The sequence below is a fragment of the Coregonus lavaretus genome (assembly GCF_964263955.1).
Source record: "Coregonus lavaretus genome assembly, contig: HAP1_SCAFFOLD_1092, whole genome shotgun sequence".
In the NCBI taxonomy this organism is placed as follows: domain Eukaryota; kingdom Metazoa; phylum Chordata; class Actinopteri; order Salmoniformes; family Salmonidae; genus Coregonus; species Coregonus lavaretus.
Window position 1 is genome coordinate 151,511 of NW_028165714.1, and position 13,490 is coordinate 165,000.

Genomic DNA, 13,490 nt, shown 5'->3' on the forward strand with positions numbered 1-13,490 from the left:
TGTCACATAGAGACATGTCTTCCATTGATATAACATCATTACTGTTGTCACATAGAGACATGTCTTCCATTGATATAACATCACATCATTACTGTTGTCACATAGGGACATGTCTTTCATTGATATAACATCATTACTGTTGTCACATAGGGACATGTCTTCCATTGATATAACATCATTACTGTTGTCACATAGGGACATGTCTTTCATTGATATAACATCATTGCTGTTGTCACATAGAGACATGTCTTCCATTGATATAACATCATTACTGTTGTCACATAGAGACATGTCTTCCATTGATATAACATCATTACTGTTGTCACATAGAGACATGTCTTTCATTGATATAACATCATTGCTGTTGTCACATAGAGACATGTCTTCCATTGATATAACATCATTACTGTTGTCTCATAGAGACATGTCTTTCATTGATATAACATCACATCATTACTGTTGTCACATAGGGACATGTCTTCCATTGATATAACATCATTACTGTTGTCACATAGAGACATGTCTTCCATTGATATAACATCACATCATTACTGTTGTCACATAGAGACATGTCTTCCATTGATATAACATCATTACTGTTGTCACATAGGGACATGTCTTCCATTGATATAACATCATTACTGTTGTCACATAGAGACATGTCTTCCATTGATATAACATCATTACTGTTGTCACATAGGGACATGTCTTCCATTGATATAACATCATTACTGTTGTCACATAGAGACATGTCTTCCATTGATATAACATCATTACTGTTGTCACATAGAGACATGTCTTCCATTGATATAACATCATTACTGTTGTCACATAGGGACATGTCTTCCATTGATATAACATCATTACTGTTGTCACATAGAGACATGTCTTCCATTGATATAACATCATTACTGTTGTCACATAGGGACATGTCTTCCATTGATATAACATCATTACTGTTGTCACATAGAGACATGTCTTCCATTGATATAACATCATTACTGTTGTCACATAGAGACATGTCTTCCATTGATATAACATCATTACTGTTGTCATATAGGGACATGTCTTTCATTGATATAACATCACATCATTACTGTTGTCACATAGGGACATGTCTTCCATTGATATAACATCATTACTGTTGTCACATAGAGACATGTCTTCCATTGATATAACATCATTACTGTTGTCACATAGGGACATGTCTTTCATTGATATAACATCATTACTGTTGTCACATAGGGACATGTCTTCCATTGATATAACATCACATCATTACTGTTGTCACATAGGGACATGTCTTCCATTGATATAACATCATTACTGTTGTCACATAGAGACATGTCTTCCATTGATATAACATCATTACTGTTGTCACATAGGGACATGTCTTTCATTGATATAACATCATTACTGTTGTCACATAGGGACATGTCTTCCATTGATATAACATCACATCATTACTGTTGTCACATAGGGACATGTCTTCCATTGATATAACATCATTACTGTTGTCACATAGGGACATGTCTTCCATTGATATAACATCATTACTGTTGTCACATAGAGACATGTCTTCCATTGATATAACATCATTACTGTTGTCACATAGAGACATGTCTTCCATTGATATAACATCATTACTGTTGTCACATAGGGACATGTCTTTCATTGATATAACATCATTACTGTTGTCACACAGGGACATGTCTTCCATTGATATAACATCATTACTGTTGTCACATAGGGACATGTCTTCCATTGATATAACATCATTACTGTTGTCACATAGAGACATGTCTTTCATTGATATAACATCATTACTGTTGTCACATAGGGACATGTCTTTCATTGATATAACATCATTACTGTTGTCACATAGGGACATGTCTTCCATTGATATAACATCATTACTGTTGTCACATAGGGACATGTCTTCCATTGATATAACATCATTACTGTTGTCACATAGAGACATGTCTTCCATTGATATAACATCATTACTGTTGTCACATAGGGACATGTCTTCCATTGATATAACATCATTACTGTTGTCACATAGAGACATGTCTTCCATTGATATAACATCATTACTGTTGTCACATAGAGACATGTCTTCCATTGATATAACATCATTACTGTAGTCACATAGGGACATGTCTTTCATTGATATACCATCATTACTGTTGTCACATAGAGACATGTCTTTCATTGATATCATCATTACTGTTGTCACATAGGGACATGTCTTCCATTGATATAACATCATTACTGTTGTCACATAGAGACATGTCTTCCATTGATATAACATCATTACTGTTGTCACATAGGGACATGTCTTCCATTGATATAACATCACATCATTACTGTTGTCACATAGGGACATGTCTTCCATTGATATAACATCATTACTGTTGTCACATAGAGACATGTCTTTCATTGATATAACATCATTACTGTTGTCACATAGGGACATGTCTTTCATTGATATAACATCATTACTGTTGTCACATAGGGACATGTCTTCCATTGATATAACATCATTACTGTTGTCACATAGGGACATGTCTTCCATTGATATGACATCACATCATTACTGTTGTCACATAGGGACATTTCTTCCATTGATATAACATCATTACTGTTGTCACATAGAGACATGTCTTCCATTGATATAACATCATTACTGTTGTCACATAGAGACATGTCTTCCATTGATATAACATCATTACTGTTGTCACATAGAGACATGTCTTCCATTGATATAACATCATTACTGTTGTCACATAGAGACATGTCTTCCATTGATATAACATCATTACTGTTGTCACATAGGGACATGTCTTCCATTGATATAACATCATTACTGTTGTCACATAGGGACATGTCTTCCATTGATATAACATCATTACTGTTGTCACATAGGGACATGTCTTCCATTGATATAACATCATTACTGTTGTCACATAGGGACATGTCTTCCATTGATATCATATCATTACTGTTGTCACATAGAGACATGTCTTCCATTGATATATCATTACTGTTGTCACATAGGGACATGTCTTTCACTAGTTTGTTAATAGCCTGGCCTAAACTTTGGTACACAGGGATTTTAATCTGCAATTTACTTTGAAGTCTGGTCCATAGACCTCTCAGAGAGAAAGGCCTCCCTCCTCCTAGAAGTGCTGAAACTCCAACCAGAGAAGAAACCAGTAGAGCTGAAGGGCTGGTCAGATGAAGAGAGTGAAGTGAGGAGTTTCCTTCAGTGTCTGCCCTACATCTCACAGCTGAGGTGAGTTGGATCCGTACAGTTCAGAGATTGTAGTTGTCTGTCCCTGTATTTCCCTTTAGAGAGGATGCGTTTAGCTTTCTGCATTAACTTAATAAACTAAACAGACACATACCGTTTGGAAAATATGCAATCTTACTTCATGGTCAGGATTTTAAGGAACAGTTGAATGTATGGTGAGTTTAGAAAGATAGTCATTGTATTTTAACTGCCATTATGTGACCATCAGAAATGCATATCATATCTTTCACATATTCATCTATTTGTTTTTTAACTGTTCTTGCAGTTTTCCTCCACCACAGGATCAGAGAAGATCCCCTGAAGAGAGGACAAAGAGAGAGAAGTTATTTCTACTGAATCTGTGTCTTCAAGCAGCTCTCCATGAGAGAGGAACCATACAAACAACTGTAGAGAAACTGTTGTCACTGTCTGAAGTATATCACAGTCAGAAATGTGATTTCCTGCTGGATCTGTACTCTCATGTGAAGAACTATGAGACTCAAACAGGCAGGAGTGTCCTTCCAGCATTACAGCCAGTTTACCAGTCAGCTCCTGCAGTCTGGTCCATAGACCTCTCAGAGAGAAAGGCCTCCCTCCTCCTAGAAGTGCTGAAACTCCAACTAGAGAAGAAACCAGTAGAGCTGAAGGACTGGTCAGATGAAGAGAGTGAAGTGAGGAGTTTCCTTCAGTGTCTGCCCTACATCTCACAGCTGAGGTGAGTCTGAACATGTGTGGTGGTTAGTGATTATGTGATGCTAGTGATTATTGTCTTGTAGAAACATTGTAATATAAAACTTCAAGTGTTGGTGAATCTGGTAACATTTATCCCCTGATTTCCTGACATAACAAATGTTGCATTACTAAATGTCACACATACATCATGTGAATGTCTCTAAAATTATATACTTTTACATATAATCAAAGCACATTATGTAAATGTATAACTACTTCATATATCTTTAGCTATGACTAGTTTCATGTGTTCATCCATGTCTGAATCAGCTGTTACTGTCCTTGTTGCAGTTTCTGTCCATGGAGGTCTGATCCCGCAAAGCAGATCAAGTTCCTGGTGGATCTCCTGTCTCAAGCAGCAGAGTGGGAGGAGCAGACAGGAGAGAAGACACTGAAGCTGGTATCATCAGTGTGTACTTACAGCACCTTTCCTTTTCTCAGTGGAGACAATTCTGAACAGATTGATTTCCTGCTGGATCTGTTCTCACATGTGAAGGACTATGAGACTCAAACAGGCAGGAGTGTCCTTCCAGCATTACAGCCAGTTGTGGTGGTTAGTGTGTGTGGTGGTTAGTGATTATGTGATGCTAGTGATTATTATCTTATAGAAACATTGTAATATGAAACTTTGTGTTGGTGAATCTGGTAACATTTATCCCCTGATTTCCTGACATAACAAATGTTGCATTTACAAAATGTCACACATACATCATGTGAATGTCTCTAAAAGTAAATACTTTTACATATAATCAAAGCACATTATGTAAATGTATAACTACTTCATATATCTTTAGCTATGACTGGTTTCATGTGTTCATCCATGTCTGAATCAGCTGTTACTGTCCTTGTTGCAGTTTCTATCCAGAGTACTATGATAACTCAAATCAGATCATGTTCCTGGTGGATCTCCTGTCTCAAGCAGCAGAGTGGGAGGAGCAGACAGGAGAGAAGACACTGAAGCTGGTATCATCAGTGTGTACTTACAGCACCTTTCCTTTTCTCAGTGGAGACAATTCTGAACAGATTGATTTCCTGCTGGATCTGTTCTCACATGTGAAGGACTATGAGACTCAAACAGGCAGGAGTGTCCTTCCAGCATTACAGCCAGTTTACCAGTCATCTCCTGCAGTCTGGTCCATAGACCTCTCAGAGAGAAAGGCCTCCCTCCTCCTAGAAGTGCTGAAACTCCAACCAGAGAAGAAACCAGTAGAGCTGAAGGGCTGGTCAGATGAAGAGAGTGAAGTGAGGAGTTTCCTTCAGTGTCTGCCCTACATCTCACAGCTGAGGTGAGTCTGAACATGTGTGGTGGTTAGTGATTATGTGATGCTAGTGATTATTGTCTTGTAGAAACATTTTAATATAAAACTTCAAGTGTTGGTGAATCTGGTAACATGTATCCCCTGATTTCCTGACATAACAAATGTTGCATTACAAAATGTCACACATACATCATGTGAACGTCTCTAAAAGTAAATACTTTTACATATAATCAAAGCACATTATGTAAATATGTAACTACTTCATATATCTTTAGCTATGACTGGTTTCATGTGTTCATCCATGTCTGAATCAGCTGTTACTGTCCATGTTGCAGTTTCTATCCATGGAGGTCTGATCCCGCAAAGCAGATCAAGTTCCTGGTGGATCTCCTGTCTCAAGCAGCAGAGTGGGAGGAGCAGACAGGAGAGAAGACACTGAAGCTGGTATCATCAATGTGTACTTACAGCACCTTTCCTTTTCTCAGTGGAGACAATTCTAAACAGAGTGATTTCCTGCTGGATCTGTACTCACATGTGAAGGACTATGAGACTCAAACAGGCAGGAGTGTCCTTCCAGCATTGCAGCCAGTTTACCAGTCAGCTCCTGCAGTCTGGTCCATAGACCTCTCAAAGAGAAAGGCCTCCCTCCTCCTAGAAGTGCTGAAACTCCAACCAGAGAATAAACCAGTAGAGCTGAAGGGCTGGTCAGATGAAGAGAGTGAAGTGAGGCGTTTCCTTCAGTGTCTGCCCTACATCTCACAGCTGAGGTGAGTGTTTTTTCCAGAGATGTGTCATATTGTACCAGCTATGTATCTTGTTAATAAAATATATGTTCATCCAAATCACTACATTAGTCTTTATTTGCCATTCTGCCATGTAAACATTATTATTTGTCTGTGGGTGATTCCTCTGCATGACTTAACCAGAGAATCTAGGATAACATGTAGTAACAATGTTTATCTGTCTTCTCATTCAGGTTGTTTGTTGGTTGTGATAAAGAGGCCTGGTCAGTTCTGTCTAAACTCTGTGTTGCTGCAGCTGAGTATGATACAGAGACGGGACAAAATATCTTAAAGACATTATCCTCCATGTGCAGATACACATATGATGATGATGATGATGATCCATTTAGAGAGAGTGATTTCCTGTTGGATCTGTACTCACATGTGAAGGACTATGAGACTCAAACAGGCAGGAGTGTCCTTCCAGCATTACAGCCAGTTTACCAGTCAGCTCCTGCAGTCTGGTCCATAGACCTCTCAAAGAGAAAGGCCTCCCTCCTCCTAGAAGTGCTGAAACTCCAACCAGAGAAGAAATCAGTAGCGCTGGAGGGCTTGTCAGATGAAGAGAGTGAAGTGAGGAGTTTCCTTCAGTGTCTGCCCTACATCTCACATCTGATGTGAGTCTGAACATGTGTGGTGTTTAGTGATTATGTGATGCTAGTGATTATTATCTTGTAGAAACATTGTAATATACAACTTCAAGTGTTGGTGAATCTGGTAACATTTATACTTAGATTTCCTGACATAACACATATTGCATTACTAAATGTCACACATACATCATGTGAATGTCTCTCAAATTAAATACTTTTACATATAACCAAAGCACATTAGGTACATGTATAACTACTTCATATATCTTTAGTTATGACTGGTTTCATGTGTTCATCCATGTCTGAATCAGCTGTTACTGTCCTTGTTGCAGTTTCTGTCCATGGAGGTCTGATCCCTCAAATCAGATAAAGTTCCTGGTGGATCTCATGTCTCAAGCAGCAGAGTGGGAGGAGCAGACAGGAGAGAAGACACTGAAACTGGTATCATCAATGTGTACTTACAGCACCTTTCCTTTTCCCTATGGAGACAATTCAAAACATAGTGATTTCCTGCTGGATCTGTACTCTCATGTGAAGGACTATGAGACTCAAACAGGCAGGAGTGTCCTTCCAGCATTACAGCCAGTTTACCAGTCAGCTCCTGCAGTCTGGTCCATAGACCTCTCAGAGAGAAAGGCCTCCCTCCTCCTAGAAGTGCTGAAACTCCAACCAGAGAAGAAACCAGTAGAGCTGAAGGGCTGGTCAGATGAAGAGAGTGAAGTGAGGAGTTTCCTTCAGTGTCTGCCCTACATCTCACAGCTGAGGTGAGTCTGAACATGTGTGGTGGTTAGTGATTATGTGATGCTAGTGATTATTATCTTGTAGAAATATTGTAATATAAAACTTCAAGTGTTGGTGAATCTGGTAACATTTATACTCAGATTTCCTGACATAACAAATGTTGCATTACTAAATGTCAAACATAGATAATGTGCATTCCTCTAAAATTAAATACTTTTACATATAAACAAAGCACATTATGTAAATATATAACTACTTCATATATCTTTAGCTATGACTGGTTTCATGTGTTCATCCATGTCTGAATCAGCTGTTACTGTCCTTGTTGCAGTTTCTGTCCATGTTGGTCTGATCCCTCAAAGCAGATCAAGTTCCTGGTGGATCTCCTGTCTCAAGCAGCAGAGTGGGAGGAGCAGACAGGAGAGAAGACACTGAAGCTGGTATCATCAATGTGGACTTACAGCACCTTTCCTTTTCTCAGTGGAGACAATTCTAAACAGAGTGATTTCCTGCTGGATCTGTACTCACATGTGAAGGACTATGAGACTCAAACAGGCAGGAGTGTCCTTCCAGCATTACAGCCAGTTTACCAGTCAGCTCCTGCAGTCTGGTCCATAGACCTCTCAAAGAGAAAGGCCTCCCTCCTCCTAGAAGTGCTGAAACTCCAACCAGAGAATAAACCAGTAAAGCTGAAGGACTGGTCAGATGAAGAGAGTGAAGTGAGGAGTTTCCTTCAGTGTCTGCCCTACATCTCACAGCTGAGGTGAGTCTGAACATGTGTGGTGGTTAGTGATTATGTGATGCTAGTGATTATTATCTTGTAGAAACATTGTAATATAAAACTTCAAGTGTTGGTGAATCTGGTAACATGTATCCCCTGATTTCCTGACATAACAAATGTTGCATTACTAAATGTTACACATACATCATGTGAATGTCTCTAAAATTAAATACTTTTACATATAACCAAAGCACATTATGTAAATGTATAACTACTTCATATATCTTTAGCTATGACTGGTTTCATGTCTTCATCCATGTCTGAATCAGCTGTTACTGTCCTTGTTGCAGTTTCTGTCCACGGAGGTCTGATCCCTCAAAGCAGATCAAGTTCCTGGTGGATCTCCTGTCTCAAGCAACAGAGTGGGAGGAGCAGACAGGAGAGAAGACACTGAAGCTGGTATCATCAGTGTGGACTTACAGCACCTTTCCTTTTCCCTATGGAGACAATTCTAAACAGAGTGATTTCCTGCTGGATCTGTACTCTCTTGTGAAGGACTATGAGACTCAAACAGGCAGGAGTGTCCTTCCAGCATTACAGCCAGTTTACCAGTCAGCTCCTGCAGTCTGGTCCATAGACCTCTCAAAGAGAAAGGCCTCCCTCCTCCTAGAAGTGCTGAAACTCCAACCAGAGAAGAAACCAGTAGAGCTGAAGGGCTGGTCAGATGAAGAGAGTGAAGTGAGGAGTTTCCTTCAGTGTCTGCCCTACATCTCACAGCTGAGGTGAGTGTTTTTTTTCCAGAGATGTGTCATATTGTACCAGCTATTTATCTTGTTAATAAAACATCTGTTCATCCAAATCACTCCATTAGTCTTTATTTGCCATTCTGCCATGTAAACATTATTATTTGTCTGTGGGTGATTCCCCTGCATGACTTAACCAGATAATCTAGGCTAACATGTAGTAACAATGTTTCTCTGTCTTCTCATTCAGGTTTATTGTTGGTTTTGATAAAGAGGCCTGGTCAGTTCTGTCTAAACTCAGTGTTGCTGCAGCTGAGTATGATACAGAGACAGGAGAAAATATCTTAAAGACATTATCCTCCATGTGCAGATACACATATGATGATGATGATGATGGTGATGATGATGATGATGGTGATGATCCATTTATAGAGAGTGATTTCCTGCTGGATCTGTACTCACATGTGAAGGACTATGAGACTCAAACAGGCAGGAGTGTCCTTCCAGCATTGCAGCCAGTTTACCAGTCAGCTCCTGCAGTCTGGTCCATAGACCTCTCAAAGAGAAAGGCCTCCCTCCTCCTAGAAGTGCTGAAACTCCAACCAGAGAAGAAATCAGTAGCGCTGGAGGGCTTGTCAGATGAAGAGAGTGAAGTGAGGAGTTTCCTTCAGTGTCTGCCCTACATCTCACATCTGATGTGAGTCTGAACATGTGTGGTGTTTAGTGATTATGTGATGCTAGTGATTATTATCTTGTAGAAACATTATAATATACAAATTCAAGTGTTGGTGAATCTGGTAACATTTATACTCAGATTTCCTGACATAACAAATGTTGCATTACTAAATGTCACACATACATCATGTGAATGTCTCTAAAATTAAATACTTTTACATATAACCAAAGCACATTATGTACATGTATAACTACTTCATATATCTTTAGTTATGACTGGTTTATGTGTTCATCCATGTCTGAATCAGCTGTTACTGTCCTTGTTGCAGTTTCTATCCATGGAGGTCTGATCCCTCAAATCAGATCAAGTTCCTGGTGGATCTCCTGTCTCAAGCAGCAGAGTGGGAGGAGCAGACAGGAGAGAAGACACTGAAACTGGTATCATCAGTGTGTACTTACAGCACCTTTCCTTTTCCCTATGGAGACAATTCAAAACATAGTGATTTCCTGCTGGATCTGTACTCTCATGTGAAGGACTATGAGACTCAAACAGGCAGGAGTGTCCTTCCAGCATTACAGCCAGTTTACCAGTCAGCTCCTGCAGTCTGGTCCATAGACCTCTCAAAGAGAAAGGCCTCCCTCCTCCTAGAAGTGCTGAAACTCCAACCAGAGAAGAAACCAGTAGAGCTGAAGGACTGGTCAGATGAAGAGAGTGAAGTGAGGAGTTTCCTTCAGTGTCTGCCCTACATCTCACAGCTGAGGTGAGTTGGATCCGTACAGTTCAGAGATTGCAGTTGTCTGTCCCTGTATTTCCCTTCAGAGAGGATGCGTTTAGCTTTCTGCAGTAACTTAATAAACTAAATATACACATACTGTTTAAAAAAATGCAATCTTACTTCGTGGTCAGGATTTTAAGGAACAATTTAAGTGGATGATGAGTTTAGAAAGATAGTCATTGTATTTTAACTGCCATAATGTGACCATCAGAAATGCATATCATATCTTTCACATATTCATCTATTTGTTGTTTAACTGTTCTTGCAGTTTTCCTACACCACAGGATCAGAGAAGATCCCCTGAAGAGAGGACAAAGAGAGAGAAGATATTCCTACTGAATTTGTGTCTTCAAGCAGCTCTTTATGAGAGAGGAACCATACAAACAACTGTAGAGAAATTGTTTTCACTGTCTGAAGTATATCACAGTCAGAAATGTGATTTCCTGCTGGATCTGTACGCACATGTGAAGGACTATGAGACTCAAACAGGCAGGAGTGTCCTTCCAGCATTACAGCCAGTTTACCAGTCAGCTCCTGCAGTCTGGTCCATAGACCTCTCAAAGAGAAAGGCCTCCCTCCACCTAGAAGTGCTGAAACTCCAACAAGAGAAGAAACCAGTAGAGCTGAAGGGCTGGTCAGATGAAGAGAGTGAAATGAGGAGTTTCCTTCAGTGTCTGCCCTACATCTCACAGCTGAGGTGAGTCTGAACATGTGTGGTGGTTAGTGATTATGTGATGCTAGTGATTATTATCTTGTAGAAACGTTGTAATATAAATCTTCAAGTGTTGGTGAATCTGGTAACATTTATACTCAGATTTCTTGACATAACAAATGTTGCATTACTAAATGTTACACAGATATTGTGAATTTTTCTACATTTTGTGATGCTAGACATTTGTCTTTTAGAAATCTTGTGAATTTTATGTTTGAGACGTTTTGTAACATGAAACCTGAAAGTTTATACTCAGAATACCTAATCTACAAAACCAAATGTCCTGCATATTATGGAACTTTCTCTGTGACATGGTATTACGTGTCCATATGACAGGCATGTATTCATGTACAGTGAGGTCAAATTATTGGGACATGGACACATTTTTGTTTTGGCACATTTATTTTGGCTCTGTGCTCCAGCACTTTGGATTTTAAATGATTTCAACTACAATGAGGTTAAAGTGCAGACTGTCAGCTTTAATTGGATGGTATCTTCATCCATATCGGGTGAACTGTTTCGAAATTACAGCACTTTTTGTAAAAGTCCCCCCATTTTAGGGAACCAAAAGTATTTGGGCATATTCACTTATGTGTATTAAAGTATTCCATAGTGTAGTATTTGGTCCTATATTCCTAGAATGCAATGACTACATCAAGCTTGTGATTCTACAAATGTGTTGGATGCATTTGCTGTTTGTTTTGGTTGTGTTTCAGATTATTTAGTGTCCAATAGAAATGAATGTTAAATAATGTATTGTGTCATTTTGGAGTCACTTTTATTGTAAATAAGAACAGAATATGTTTCTAAACACTTCTACATTAATGTGGATGCTTCCATGATCTCGGATAATCCTGAATGAATCGTGAATAATGATGAGTGGGAAGGTTACAGAGGCATAAATATTATACCTTCCAAAGACAATGCTAACCCCTCCCTGTTATTGGAATGGTGAGAGGTTAGCATGTCTTGGGGGTATGATATAAAATGCTAACCCCTACCTGTTAGTGTAATGGTGAGAGGTTAGCATGTCTTGGGGGTATGATATAAAATGCTAACCCCTACCTGTTAGTGTAATGGTGAGAGGTTAGCATGTCTTGGGGGTATGATATAAAATGCTAACCCCTACCTGTTATTGTAATGGTGAGAGGTTAGCATGTCTTGGGGGTATGATATAAAATGCTAACCCCTACCTGTTAGTGTAATGGTGAGAGGTTAGCATGTCTTGGGGGTATGATATAAAATGCCAACCCCTCCCTGTTATTGTAATGGTGAGAGGTTAGCATGTCTTGGGGGTATGATTTAAATGCTAACCCCTACCTGTTATTGTAAATTCTTGACAAAAACATTCTAATTGATTCCATTTTAATTCCAGGTTGTAACACAATAAAAAGTATGTAAGGGGATTGAATACTAATGCAAGGCACTGTATGTACAAACATTGCTGTAACTTTAACCTCATAGTCATTGTATCATGTCAAAGTGCTGGAGTACAGAGCCAAAACAACAAAAAATGTGTCATTGTCCCAATACTTTTGGACTGTCTCCTAAATGTCTGATTTCATGTCCCCCCATGTTCTGCTGTTTCAGCTGTGATGATGACAGGTTCTTCCAGAGGGTGTCTGAATCCGTCCCTGTGAGGTCCAGAGAGGAGGACCAGCAGTTGGCCTCTCTCCTCCAGGCCTTGGGCTCCACCCTGTCACTGGGAGGAGAGTTACCCAGGAAAACCTGCAGGTCTGTGGGGAGAGTCCTGGGTCTCTGTGCCTCCAGAGTGGACCTCACTCTTACCCCCAGCAAGATCTCTCTCCAAGGAGCCTTACTTATTGTGAGACATGAGTCAAAGCTACACAAGCTCAGGTATGTTCAGTAAGACAGCTTTTACAGGTCTATTGAATAGTTTATTTTCCTATTGAGCATTTTATCTGACAAGGTTTCTCTGTTTAAAGTGACTTGAGTTTTGTCTTTTCATTCCAGGCTGAATGTGGGCATGGCAGTGAAACTGTCCAGACTGGTTAGGAGGACAGGGAGAGGTGCTACTCCACTGACTGTCCCAGAGCTCTCCCTGGTCCTTAAGAGCAACCAGCCACCAGAGAGAGTGTTATCCAGGGCTCTGAGTAGTGTGGCATCCCTGCTGAGACTCTGGAGGGTTCAGTGTCTGGACCTGACTGACTTCTGGATCCAGGGTCACTCTCTCATCACACTGCTGTGTCACCAGGGACCTCTCTCTCTCAGGTCAGTCCGAAGCTGATGTTTTTTAGAAGTAGAAATAGGAACTTCATTCATGTGTTTTTCTTCATATTTCTGACTGCCTTAATGTTCCAACCTCCTAGACTGAACTCAGACACTCTGCAGCAGCTGACTGTAGTTGTGTATGAAGCTCAGGACAAGGACTTGACTCAGTGGTTCCTGGAGAAGGTTGGTGGAGACCTGACCTCCTGCAGGCTGGACCTGGAAGTGCTTC

General features: G+C 39.8%; 2 protein-coding genes across 2 annotated transcripts in view; both read left to right on the forward strand.

The window, feature by feature from the left end:
• LOC311115561 (uncharacterized protein) overlaps nt 1-8,638 on the forward strand; it is a gene marked incomplete at its 3' end in the record, with an annotated part of 52,495 nt that extends 43,857 nt beyond the window's left edge. Inside the window, exons 16-20 of the mRNA XM_084190712.1 lie at nt 3,154-3,298; nt 6,994-7,425; nt 7,734-8,165; nt 8,474-8,545; nt 8,629-8,638. Of these exons, the coding sequence (XP_084046838.1) occupies nt 3,154-3,298; nt 6,994-7,425; nt 7,734-8,165; nt 8,474-8,545; nt 8,629-8,638 (1,091 nt within the window). The remainder of the gene's footprint in view (nt 1-3,153; nt 3,299-6,993; nt 7,426-7,733; nt 8,166-8,473; nt 8,546-8,628) is intronic.
• A 3,964-nt stretch (nt 8,639-12,602) lies between these two features.
• LOC311115562 (uncharacterized protein) overlaps nt 12,603-13,490 on the forward strand; it is a gene marked incomplete at its 5' end in the record, with an annotated part of 3,026 nt that continues 2,138 nt past the window's right edge. The window contains 3 exons of the mRNA XM_084190713.1: nt 12,603-12,886; nt 13,004-13,261; nt 13,360-13,490. The exon at nt 13,360-13,490 is cut by the window's right edge and continues 115 nt beyond it. Coding sequence (XP_084046839.1) covers nt 12,603-12,886; nt 13,004-13,261; nt 13,360-13,490 — 673 coding nt within the window. The remainder of the gene's footprint in view (nt 12,887-13,003; nt 13,262-13,359) is intronic.